The sequence below is a fragment of the Lethenteron reissneri genome, chromosome 53, assembly GCF_015708825.2.
Source record: "Lethenteron reissneri isolate LAM-NWPU_2019-01 chromosome 53, ASM1570882v1, whole genome shotgun sequence".
Lineage (NCBI taxonomy): Eukaryota > Metazoa > Chordata > Hyperoartia > Petromyzontiformes > Petromyzontidae > Lethenteron > Lethenteron reissneri.
The window spans coordinates 8,902,217-8,915,099 of record NC_083831.1 but is presented as its reverse complement, the minus strand read 5'-3'; the positions used below and the strand labels follow the sequence as shown (position 1 = coordinate 8,915,099).

General features: G+C 50.0%; 1 protein-coding gene across 1 annotated transcript in view; it reads right to left on the bottom strand.

The window, feature by feature from the left end:
- Positions 1 to 2,985: 2,985 nt before the first annotated feature.
- DLST (dihydrolipoamide S-succinyltransferase) overlaps positions 2,986 to 12,883 on the bottom strand; it is a 30,735-nt gene continuing 20,837 nt past the window's right edge. Inside the window, exons 13-15 of the mRNA XM_061573859.1 lie at positions 11,278 to 11,361; positions 9,479 to 9,646; positions 2,986 to 8,929 (exon numbers count right to left, since the gene is read on the bottom strand). Coding sequence (XP_061429843.1) covers positions 8,795 to 8,929; positions 9,479 to 9,646; positions 11,278 to 11,361 — 387 coding nt within the window. The 3' untranslated portion in view covers positions 2,986 to 8,794. The remainder of the gene's footprint in view (positions 8,930 to 9,478; positions 9,647 to 11,277; positions 11,362 to 12,883) is intronic.

Below are 12,883 nucleotides of genomic sequence, written 5' to 3'. Positions count from 1 at the left end.
CAGCACACACACCACACACTACACACACACACCACACATACACCCTACACACACACCCCACACACACCACGCCACGTACACACCACAGACGCGCCACACACCCCATACCACACACACCCCACACCACACACACCCCCACACCACACATCCCACACACTCCACACCCCCCACCCCACACACACCGCTACACACTCCGCGTGTCACAGTCGCACGCCCCTTATCTTTCCACCACGCCGCGCGGAGGGAGCGGTGGCGCAGCGATGAGCGCGACATTGTGAGCTTTGCACCTCCAGTCCAAAAGGGGGGGGCGACTGATGTGCGGCTATCGTAAAACGTCTCGTCGTTTGTAACAACAACGAAAAAGACGATTCCTGTGCATACACAGGGTTCGTAAACGTTATACTCTTAGGTTTTTTTCGGTAAAGTCACGTAGGTAAAAAATAATAACAGAAATAAAATAATAATAAATGAAAATAAATCAAATTTCGATTTAAAGCTTTCGTGACTGCAGGGATTCATCTTCTTGGTTCTTTCGGTAAAGTCCGAGAGAACCAAGAAAATACATCAATTAAATCACGACGTTTCGGAGGCAACGCAAGTCTCCGTTTTTTTAAAAGCTTCTGAGAATTGGCAACAACACCACAATAAATGTGCCGCCTACGGTCCCTGGAGACCACCTGGAGAAGATTCCAGGCAATGCGTTGACAGCGATGGCGAACGAGTGGAGCGATCAACATACATCTGTTACCATGTTTACGGTGTATGATTATCCGTTGATTTTCCATTATAAAAACGAGTCCCGTGTAAGTGTTAACACTTTTTTGAAGCACCCTGTACTACGACTTCATCCCTCTACGCCCTCTCTCCGGCGGACTGAGCAGTAAACTTGCGCTCGAGAGAGACCGGCTCGAGTACGCCAAGCGACCGGCAACAATCCGAACTATTGAAGGCGTAAACTGACCCACATTGTGAACGGCAGAGGGCACTTGGGTGTGACAACATCTGGCAGTTGACCGGCATCGATTCAAGCAAAAAGGCCAGAGGCGAAACCGACTGTCGAAACCGGATCAAGAGATTCCCCGCGTCCACACGAGACAAAATCAGTCGCCGTGCGAGCGAGCGAACGACGGTGGTGGTGGCGGTGGGTGGGAAGGGAGCGGTGGTGGTGGTGGCGGTGGTGGTGGGAAGGGAGCGGTGGTGGCGGTGGTGGTGGGAAGGGAGCGGTGGTGGTGGTGGCGGTGGTGGTGGGAAGGGAGCGGTGGCGGTGGTGATGTTGGTGGTGGTGGCGGGATCTGGGAGCTGGAGACGGTGCAAGGAATGGGAACACGGATTGCGGGGCGATTTTGAAATCACGAACGCCCGAAAGGCGTGCTAAGCCGCGGATACGTAAAACCTCATGCCGCTGATACACAAAACTCCACACCACGGATATACAAAACCTCATACAGCTGATACACAAAACTCCACACCACGGATATACAAAACCTCATGCCGCTGATACACAAAACTCCATACCACGGATACGCAAAACTCATACAGCTGATACAAATACACAAAACTCCATACCATCGATACACAAAACCTCATACCGCTGATACTGATACACAAAACTCCAGCACCACGGATATACAAAACCTCATGCTGCTGATACAGAAAACTCCCTTCCTGATGACGAACGCTTGTGTTGCGATCGAAACGTCGTAGTTTTTTTGTTATTTTCTTTGAACCCACCTACGTGACTTTACCGAAAGACCCATAGAATATCCATACCGCGGTTAGCAAATTGGTGTGTCCAAGGAAAACCGTGCGCTGCATTCGCAAATACCAGCGGATGCTAAGAACGCGGTTAGCGAGGGATCTCTGTATTGTAATTAACGACGATGCATCGATTATCTGAGTTGTTCACAGACGCCTTCATGCACCTTGCCGTCTGCTGTTCCACGTACAAGTTTCCTGGGCCCCACCATCATCATCATCCCTTCGAGAGGTGAAGTTTCCTGCTCAAGCCTGCCCCCCCCCCCCGCCACTTTCATTACCAGTTTGATGTCATTACGCAGCGAGCGTTTGTCCGTAGCAAAATAAAACAGAACCACAATTGCGTCGTTTCCACGTGTAAATGAAAACATTGTTTTGGTGCTTCAGCCCATTTGCTTTCAGATCAATGATAAACCAGATTTTGTTTAGAGCAAATAAACTACGTTCACATTTTTACCTTGGTCTCATGACGTGGCTGTGAATGTTTGTTCCATTATTTTCTTACTTACCCCTTCATATATACATGACAATGCATTATGTGACTAATTGATAGTCCTTTATTAAGTCACTGATGGATGAATCCCTTGGCCCTGCCATAGGAGGGGGGGGTGGAGTTGGGGGGCCGTTTGACTATATTTCACCATGTTGACGCCGGATAAGCATCCCTTCCAGCCATGACGCCACGACTGGTACAATGCACAATGATGCTTCATATACCCTCGGGATTTACCAGGGCGGACGCCGGGCGTGAACTGCGGTGGGGATGCTAACTACTTCGCCTGGTATACAGGTCATAGGGTTCGATCCCGACCCTGGCGCTTGTATATTTGGAGTTTGCGTGTGTGTCTCTCTCCCCGAGGTCGTGTGGATTATTCTCTGGTTCCTCCGGTTTTCCCCCTCCACATTAAAAATCAACATCACGCCGTTAGATTATTTGACTGCTATACATTTCCACGTGATGACAAGCCACTTCGTTGAGCTATCATTTGTGACAGCCGGGACGCTTTTGAAATAGAGCTACGTGGTCGCTCAGTGGGTGCCCTCTTATCTGGCAAAATAAAATAAAGTGTTCATAAGAATTGAGAAAAAACCGCGAATCTTCGCAACAAACGGGGGCAAAAAAATCCACGACACCGCAGGGGCCGTGGTCACCGCCCTGGTTGGAGATGGAATTCCTCGACACGCTCCGCGCAAGACGCAGCAATATAGAAGCTTCGAGCGTCGTCGTCGTCAATTTTCACCAACTTTAATCACTCTCTCAAAAAAACAAACCCAAATACAATGTAAATCATTTGAGCGATTTTTGTCCTGTGAGTTAACGTGTCTCGTGTCATGCAATTCCTTTCAGTTTGTTAGTGACGATTCTAAACGGAAGCCCTCATCCCTAAATCACAATATTTCATTAACGTCTTAATATTACCGTAGGGGAGAGGGAGGGGACCGGTGAGGTTTGGGGCGGGCGCAACAGAATTGAGAGCAAGCATCAGATTTATTCCTCAACCATCGCATTGGGAAAATTATCACAAACAACAACGCAGCTGAAAGTGAATCGCTCTCACCACCCACCCCCCTCCACCCCATTGTCGACAATGGAGGAGAGGGCACTGGGTATGGCAGAGCAAGCGTCGTGGAGGCGAACAGACACGTAGAAGGTTAAAGGTGCAGCCCGCCCTGCCAATGTCTTGCTCGCCACTGCAGACGGAGGGGCCTTCAACGGAGTTCGAGAGCTCCCCCAGAGGGTGTTCGGCCGCAATTCTTTCCAGCGGGGAGTACCCCCCGGCACTTGACTCCAGGAGTATAACCTCGTGGGTCCATACCCACACGGGGGTATACTTCTGGGCGGGCAGAAGCGCACAGAGGGGAGTTCGTGAGCAACGCCCCCCCCCCCACCCCCGTTGTTCCAAATGCCGTTGCAGCGAGACGGGAGTCAAACCGGCGACCTCTGAATTGCAAGTCCAACGTGCCAACAATGACATCGCAACCTAAAACACGACGTGCGTTTTAACCGTACGAATCGATCAAACTGCGGCGAGGTCCCGCAAAAAATGGCATGTTTACAATCCTGGCCAATCCGCGTGCTTCCCATTCTTATCGTCATTAAGCGCGCGGAATTATTTCTCATTTTTCCCCATCACGCTCTTCGTTTTCCCTTTAAGGTTTGGACTCCGCGTAGCGGTTGAACGCGAGAGCCGTGCTACAATTTGGCCAAAAGCAAAAGTGTGCCGAATATTTTACGTACCGCTTCGCCGACGAGATGAAAGTGTTCAAGTTGGTGCCTCGTCGCATGAAGCCCTGCGAGAGTCTAGACTCTAGAGGGCCGGGTCGGTATCACCCAGGGTGGGAAATTTCTACCCAGTGTCCACCATCGGCAGAAGGCGGCTTGTGCACACACTGCGTGTTCCATGCAAAGATCCCCCCTCGTGTAGCCTTAACAGACTGTAGGGGCAAGTGCTGTTAGCGAGCACCTATGAAGGCCTGAACGGTACACGAGGCGGTGGGTGGCCAGCACCACGCCCGGACTGCCTGTCTCCCTCGTGGCGATGTTTACACATGGCACCAGGTACTCATTTGAGGCCGAGTCGACCTAGGGGAGGTCCAGAACCGGTTCAGACAATCGTCACTGGTGTTGGCCGTGAGCGGGAATCGAACTCGGGTCGCCGGGTTCGTAGCGCGGCACGCTAACCACACACGTCCGAGGTATTCCGTAGAGATTTTCACCACGCTTGTTTCTTCCCTCCCAGATTGATATTCTCGAACATACTCCGGTAACCACTTTTTTTTCTTAAATGGCATGTTCCTCATAAAACAAGCTACCACCGTCACCTTTGTCACACACACACATTTGTGATTTAGACATACAACGCTTCAAAAGACAGTCATTCACCAATTGCCATCCTGGGTGGTACCGATAAAGCATCTGTAACGCCATGGTTTGAAGCGAACAAATGGTACAAAATTCTAATGCTCAATCGGATATATTTTTTTAAAGCCCTGCCCTTTTTTTTGGTTATTTAATTTTATAACTACCACAGTTTCAGACACGCACAGCCAATGACGGAGCCAGGATTTTCAGGTGGGGGGGGGGGCAACCCCTCCAGCAATGAAAAATTTGAGGAGTTGTTAGTGAAGACTTGTCCCTTGCTTTTTATTCGACGCGTGTGCGGCGATGGCGCAGCCATTGATCGAGGGTCGAATTCGAACCGCGTTGTGATCGGCATCGCGCTCGCTGAAGGTGAATGCCTTCAGGGAAGTCGTGTGCTGTATACGCAACTGCGCACAATTCCGTGAATCACTTATAACCGCTTTGCCGTTACTTATTGCCAATTATGGACTCAGACTATTGTCCTATCATCTCATTGCATCCCTGGCACATAATATGCTACACAGTGGCAGTGGGGGTCGCAAAATGCCGATTTATTACTAATAAACCCCAATGATCCGATCGAAATTAGGGATTTCGATCAAATCATTGGGGGGGGGGGGGGGCACGTGCCACCCCACCCCCCCCCCCACTGGCTCCGCCAGAGCGCACAGCTCCAGTGTGAATCCCAACAACAACAACAACAACAACTCAACTTCCCCAACACTGCTGCAGTCCGGGAAAAACAACAGCACCAAAACGAGAGAAACATCGTAAGTGAACAACAGACGCGTTAAATTAATGTGCGGTGCGTGCAGTCCGACTCATCCCCCCACCGAGAACCGATGGATTCTGCCCAAAAATTATAATTCCAAACGGGACGGAGGGGGTTGGTGGGCAAGAGACGAGTAAAAAGTGCAGCTCTGAAAGTTGCTTTTCAGCGCCACCATTGACGGAAGGGCCTCCTCTCTCGTCCCTCTGCTAAAGCTTGTTCTTCTCAGGGCACTTGGTCTACTCTTCCCACGTTGACCAGACGGTGAGAGCAAGAGGCGGGAGTTACCCGCACTTTAACCTCACCCACGCGCGAGCTGCCCATACCCCGACTGCGGTGAACCCCATCCACACCGCTGCGGAGCGGACAGGCTTGAGAAACTTGCCACGCCGAGAGAATGAATCGAGTTGGCGACCTTAAGTCGTGGATAGCCAAGCGAGAGAGAGAGGGACTGAGATAGAAACAGGATGGGTGGGGACACGTTCCAGATTTAAATATTGCAGACGGGCTCCGTGTTTTCCACACCCCCCCCCCCCTCCCCGATCGTTGACATTTTCGAGGTAATAATCGGTGGTCGTGCCTTCGCGCCGGGGAGAGCGACATCCTTCGATGCCCCGCAGCGCCACTCCGGGCAGGAACGGCACAAGCGTGGCAGAGTGCACGCGGAATCCCACTTGACGACGAATCCCAAAACGGACATTTTTCGGGGGGGGAAGCGTCGAGACTTCGTATCCACGCCCTCTCTTTTACAGATTATTGCGAAATTTGGGAGAATCTCCCCACGAGATTGAATCCGATGAAACAAGAGCAGAAATCGGTACCTCCTGACGTAGTACAGATTGCTGTTGTTTTGTTACGTGGATGATACGAGCAAATTATTTGATAGCCCACTCGTTTCAAATGGTCATCACATAATTCACTGTTGGCCAAAACGGAGAGAAATTGGAACTGTTAAAGTGATGCCACCCCAGGTGGTGCTGACGAGCGAGACATCTGCTCTGGGTCATGGACCGATCGCTATGCTATCGAGTGATTAAACATTACACCAGTATTCCTACACCAATGTGGCAGAGCTATCACCTTACCATAATAATACACAATCGCTTGAGTTATAGTGCTCGGCTGGGCATAGCACATGCGTTAAATAGGCTGCTGTGGGGCTACGTAATAGGCTGTGCGGCAAAACCCAAAGTTGCACCGTACTGTGATGCCATGCCCACTGCTCCACGCCTTCATCCTGTACTGCCCCCATCGTGAAGCAAGGTCAAATAACCCCTACGAGGGCGTTGAAGGAGGCCTTCATCCAGCAGTGGACTGACAAGGGCTGTACACGTGTAACACGTGGCCAAATGGCCGAGCGAAACCCTGAAAAGCACCACCACCTTCCATGATTCGGGCAGAAACACCGGCTCGTGGTCGTGCGTGTGTGGAAATGCCGGCGAGATAGATATTTTTTTCCTTTTAAAAGTTTATCTAATTAAGTGCTGCAATTTGACGCGTGGACCAGAAGTCACTTGGCAGGGAGAGATCTCAAGAGTTAGATCTGCGATCTCCGCTTCTGTGGGCTATTCTCCGGTGACATGAGAGGGTCGTGCCGCTCTGCGAGAGTTCCGAATGGATAACTTGGCATCCCGTGACGCCGATAGCACACATCGGGATATCGTGGAAGAAAACGATTACGATTTAACATTACCCAGTGATCAAATGGGTAAATTCTGCCTACATTTGCAAACCGAATACAGTTGGAAAATCATCTTTGTTGTAATCATGCGGTGTCAAAACGTATCAGTTAAAAATCTACCCAAACAATAAAAAAGAAAAATCTATATCCCTTTTATAATTAATATTGACAAGAGAGCAAGTGTCATTTGCCGACCTTCACATATCGGCACCTATACCTTTGCCCAGTCAGATATGCGATGTCGTAATCCATTCCTCCCCCATCAAATAAAGGTGGGCCAACAATTCCCAGACTTAAAAAAAATACCTTGACATTTGACAACTAAAATCTGCAATTTAAATTTTCTGGAAAAGGGAGAAACCTCAAAAAGCTCTCGAAGAAAAAGAAAAAAAATATATTTTTGGTGCAGCTGTTCAACAACAAAAAAAATAAAGATAGCAGCCAGAAGTGTAACGTGCCACCATTCAAAATCGCCAATAAATTCGGAAAGATTACAGCAGCTTCAGCGACGCGGCGATGAGAGATAAAATACAGATCCATACTTTTCCCTCCACTCAGAAGCTCGTAGGTTGTGCGTACATTGCTCTTACAAAAGTTTTGAATCGCTTGAAAGTGTTCAACTAGGATAGCGAGACGGTAGTTTCTGCCGCCTCGTAGGAGCACGAAGCGAGACTGGGTGCGAGCGAATCGAACCAACGCCAAAGGGGGAAGCGCCAATTTATTTTTTTTGAGCTACGCACGTGGCGGATTCCTTCAGTTAAAATTCGAGCCGACGCTCACGGCATGGCGCGAGCCGCGGTGGGGGTTGCCGGCGCCGCGTGTCTTCGTCCGCGACGCAACTCGTCGTGCGATCGGTGGATTTTTCGAATATACGTTTGAAGCGCAAGCAGCAGTTGCAAACTTGCCTGCTGTGTTTCGGACAAGCCAAAGCACGCTGCTCGGGTGCTATCTTAGTTTTCTCGCAAAAATCAAGTCATGGTGATGTGAAGAAAGGGGGGGGGGGGGGGAGTTGGATGGAAAAGCCAAATAGGGACGGAAAACTGGGAGTTTTGTTTGTTTGTTAAATACGAAAGGGGAGTGAACGAGAGGTCCATGAAAGGGGAAACAAAGCGAAACTGGGAAGTGGTTTCAATTGGAGGCTGTGGGATAGAGTATTTTTTTTTTATTCCGCAGCTACGTGAATGGTTAAAAGATTAAACACGAGTGAAAACGAACAAAGCGTTTTGTGGGAAAACAGAGAACGGATTAGCCACTTGGCCCGACAACACGGCTCAAGAGCTGGGTTCTTGTGGAGACCTCCGATGCGCAATGGACCCATCGACCCCTTTGCTCACTGCCACCTCTGCAAGAGCGCAGATACGGACTAAGGGCCCGGGGGAGCATTGTCCACCAGACAGCCTGGTTTTCCAGCAGCCATAGCAAGCAGATGTGTATAGAGCCCTGTGTAAGTAAGTGCAGTGAGGGGGGCAAGAGGTGGGTTGGAAGGGGGAAGCAAGTGCACCTGTCACAGGCCAGACAAAAATATTTTCCTGATTTAGGGCACAGTTTGTTCTAGATTCAAGTGTGCAGACGGGTGTGTGGGGGTGGAGGAGAGGCAAGCGAGAGTGGAGAGCGATAGGGGAGACTGGGACCAATGCGTGGGGGAGGGTAGCGGTGATGGATGGGGTAGCAGAGAGGATTGTTGGAGAGCCCCAAATCTGGCGAGTCGCCCTGCCGACGGGCATCGTTAGATGTCGAGGAGCATGATGCGGGGATCTTCCACCGCTGCCTTGATCTTGCGCAGGAAAGTCACAGCCTCCCTGCCGTCGATGAGCCGGTGGTCGTACGTGAGCGCCACGTACATCATCGGCCTGATTTCAACCTGCGCAGGACGGAAGGGGTGGGTGGGGTGGGGTGGGGGGAGAAACGTGCAGACGTAACGGCACAGGTCAGACGCGCGCGTGCACAGGTTGATGGGACGAGGTGGTGGCGGTGGTGGCGCACGCCTGTAATCCGGCACGGTGACAGCAGCGAACCTCCTTTCCCCATCGGTGGGCATCGAGGGAGGTGCCACACCCTGGCTTGCCATGAGAAGGCGGGTAGTGCGAAGTGCGAACTAGCACCATCTGTCCATGGAGTGTTGCCCTCTCGCATGCGTGGGTTTTCTCTGGGTGCGCTGGCTACCTCCATCACGTATGAATGCTCATGAATCGGCCGAAAACGTCTCAATATACAGAGGACTGCAGAGCTCGGACAATCGTTGGGAGCACCGGCTCGCCGCCGCACTGCTGACTTTCCAGCTCGTCCCGTGACTCCTCGGCGATTGCGAGATGCGATTTGCAAGAACGGACGATGCGGGTGATGGAGGGATGCGGAGCGGGACGGGTGGAGGGATACAGAGGGAGGCGGGCGGAGGAATGCGCGACGTTACCTTGCCGTTGATCGCCACGGGGCGGTCGTTGATGGCGTGCATGCCCAGGATGGCCGACTGCGGAGGGTTGATGATGGGCGTGCCGAAGAGCGAGCCGAACACGCCGCCGTTGCTGATGGTGAAGGTGCCGCCGTCCATGTCCTCGATGGCCAGCTCGTTCTTGCGCGCCTGCACGATGTGGGCGCCGGGAGGACGAGAGAGAGTTCGCGGCCGGGCAAGATGCAACGCGACAGGCGGAGAGAGGGGGGCGGTGGTGGTCGAGCTATAAGACGGTCCAAATTTTGGTCACATGTGAAAATGTCAAGCAAATTACGACTTGTTTGACGAGTGTTTAAACCGGGAAAGCCTCACCGAGTCTCAAGACCACTTTTCAGGGAGGCTCCTGTCAATTCTTGCGCATGTTACCGCTGTGTGCGTAATCCCATTTGAGTCGTTTGCAGGGAATTTTTCAGCTTTGGGACATTTGGCCAATACCAGTTGCGATTGTGTGGTTTTTACTTTTATAATCTACGACGTTACGGTACAAGATCCGCGATAATCGTGTCGTACTATTGCGGCGAGGGCATGGCCCACGGACGTGGGGCATCACAGAGCTCCCTGCGAGTTGCGTTCAAGTGACCTCTGGTCCGCACAGTAGAGGGCTGCACACTTTCCCACCCACTCTGCATGCGACAGACTGCCGCATGACAGAAAAACCCAATAATTAAATTTATAGCGCTGGAGATTGGCCAAATTAGGCACACAGCCATATTAAATGCGATGGGTTTTTATGGTGCGCAGTTATTGACGACTGGGCTGAAACTATCATATCATTCGACTTTAGAATGCAGTTTAATCACAACCCAGTCTACGTTAGTCTATGGGTCTTCTACGCGAGTCCACGGGTCTCTATGCGAGTCATTTGTGACCAGGCTAAGACTATCATATCAATAGACTTGAGGACTGAGTTTTAATCACAACTCGCTGCCTGGAATCAAACACGCAGGATCACACAACCAACAGTCCCAGCTCAGCGCTCTGACCTCAGAGCCACCCGGCCACCTACATTCTTCATATGCTTTAGAAATATCCATTTATTATTACACAAGCTAAGCTTGCATACAGACTCTTATGCCGGCTTACGGAATTGCATTGGAATCTTTGTTAAGCCGACCGGCAAACGGGGTTAGGCCAATAACAATCACCGAGCCCTTTAGATTGTACAGAGGCCCACAGTCTCACGCAGACCAATAGAATGAAACATGGACTCGCAGACTCGTACACTCTCCACTCTCGTTCATATCCCGGGTTCAACACCTTCTATGTTTCCCCTCTGCTGATAGCTAAATGCTTCTCTCTCTAAAAAAATAATAGTTCAACTTGACATGTAGGTTTTCGCAGCCAATATTACGATTCGTCGTTCATTCTCGGGTTCGGACACCGTTTGTTTGTGTAGAGCGTCATAAGACGCGGTCAAACGAAAAGTATTTTTTTATTTTACCAAGTAAAGCCCAGAGAGCGGTACAGCTCTTTTCAGACGCAACCTGGCCACAAATGATAGCTCAATGGAGTGGCTTATCACATGGAAATGTATAGCAACCAAATTCTCTAAGAAAAGCACGTGGATTCTAAACGTGGAGGGAAAAACCAGAGGACCAGGAGAAAAATCCACGCGACCACGGGGAAAACATTCAAACTACAATTTTACAAGCGTCACAGGGTCGGTATCGAACCTACGACCCCCTGCATACCAGGCGAGGGAGTTAACAATCTTCGCCACCGTGGCGATACACAAATGCACGGCGGGCACTGCGTCATACCTTCTCGCCCATCTCGAAGATGGCCCTCTCAATGTCGGCAAAGTTCATGGGGCCCACGTTCCGCAACACGGGCACCACCAGGCCCTGTCGGCAAAAAGTTCAACAACAATCGTCGCCCGAGCAATCAATTTCTGCACCTCCAGATTACATACGGTGCAAAAGAAGTTACACATATATATATAAAATATACATTTGCAGGCAAGTGTATGCATTAACCCCCCTTTGTCAGAGCAGGTACCATCTATCACACACAGGATGTTCTGTTGTTATCTAGTGGCAATATCTGGAAGAAAAAAAAACATTGGACACAAGGACTAACCAGGGACATGCCCCGATCATTAATTCGTTCCGAAAAACGACCAAAAATGGAACAAAGTTAACAGAATAAACTTTTAAAAAGTGTCTCGCTGCGGGGTGATACACGGTTGAAGAGCGCAGTTGTGAAAGAGTTAATTAGTATTACACACGTTGTTACAAAGTGTGATATGCAGCACTTTGGACCTGACACGTACGTTGATGGAAGATACAAATTTTTCCCCTTATTTATGCCAAAAACTCACAGAACTTTGGCTGTTTTTCCCCCACCAAATATTGATGCAAACAGACCTTGAGCCACCACATAAATGACATCAATAGAGAGAGATTCACCGCACAACAGATTTTGGTTCTAAAAACCGGTCATGAGCCATTGTGAATAAAAGTCCCCTGTTGGAAGGGAAACCTGGGTTATAAACTGATATAATGGACGGCACACCACATGAACAAATGGGTTACCGAGCATAATAATAGTACACGGTGGATTTCAAAAGGAGGGGTCAGTTCGAAAGCAAACAAGAAAAAAATTGTCCCCGAAACCGCCAAAGGACGCGTTGAGAAAGAGGAGCAACATGAAGCAAGAGCTGGGACAGTGAAGATGAAAAGTCCAACGAAATCTTCATCGACATCGTCACCATGGGAGTACGCAAGATACATTTTCACGTACAGCCCTTGGTCAATCTACTGGATGAAGGCCTCCTCCACACCGTTGTTGGTCGTAGGGGTTTATTTGAGCATACCCAGGTATCACTAGCTCGCCACTGATGCTGGCCATGAGAGCTCGGAAACGAAATAAAGGTTGCTTGGTTCGAATTTGCGGTGAGCCAGTGACTGGGCCATCGGCTCCACTCCCAATTTAGTGCTCTGATATTTAAAACACTGTTATAACACTAAATTGAAATCTTGGCGACAGATAATAATCACTCGGACACAGCTCCGTCCAGGATAGGACGCTGACACGGTCAGCGACAAAGAACTCGCGTACAAAAACGCTGTGCACGCAGAGTGTTGTTTCACCATCACGCTGTACCCCGGGGAATGCTGTGTGTGCCCACTGTGCCCCACGTTAGCTGTGTATTTCCTATGCGCTTTGAATAAGGCCCATTGCCCAAAATTTCACCTGCTACATGTTTTGTCTTAGGGCCACACGGTGGTATTAACTAATACGTTTAACAAAAAATGTGTTCTCTGTGCTTGTGCACAACTGCCAAAGCAGTATCACCAGAAAACTTGTGCATGTCCAGATCAGTTGCGAACACATATCTTGGGAAGTTTTTTTTACGCACATGGT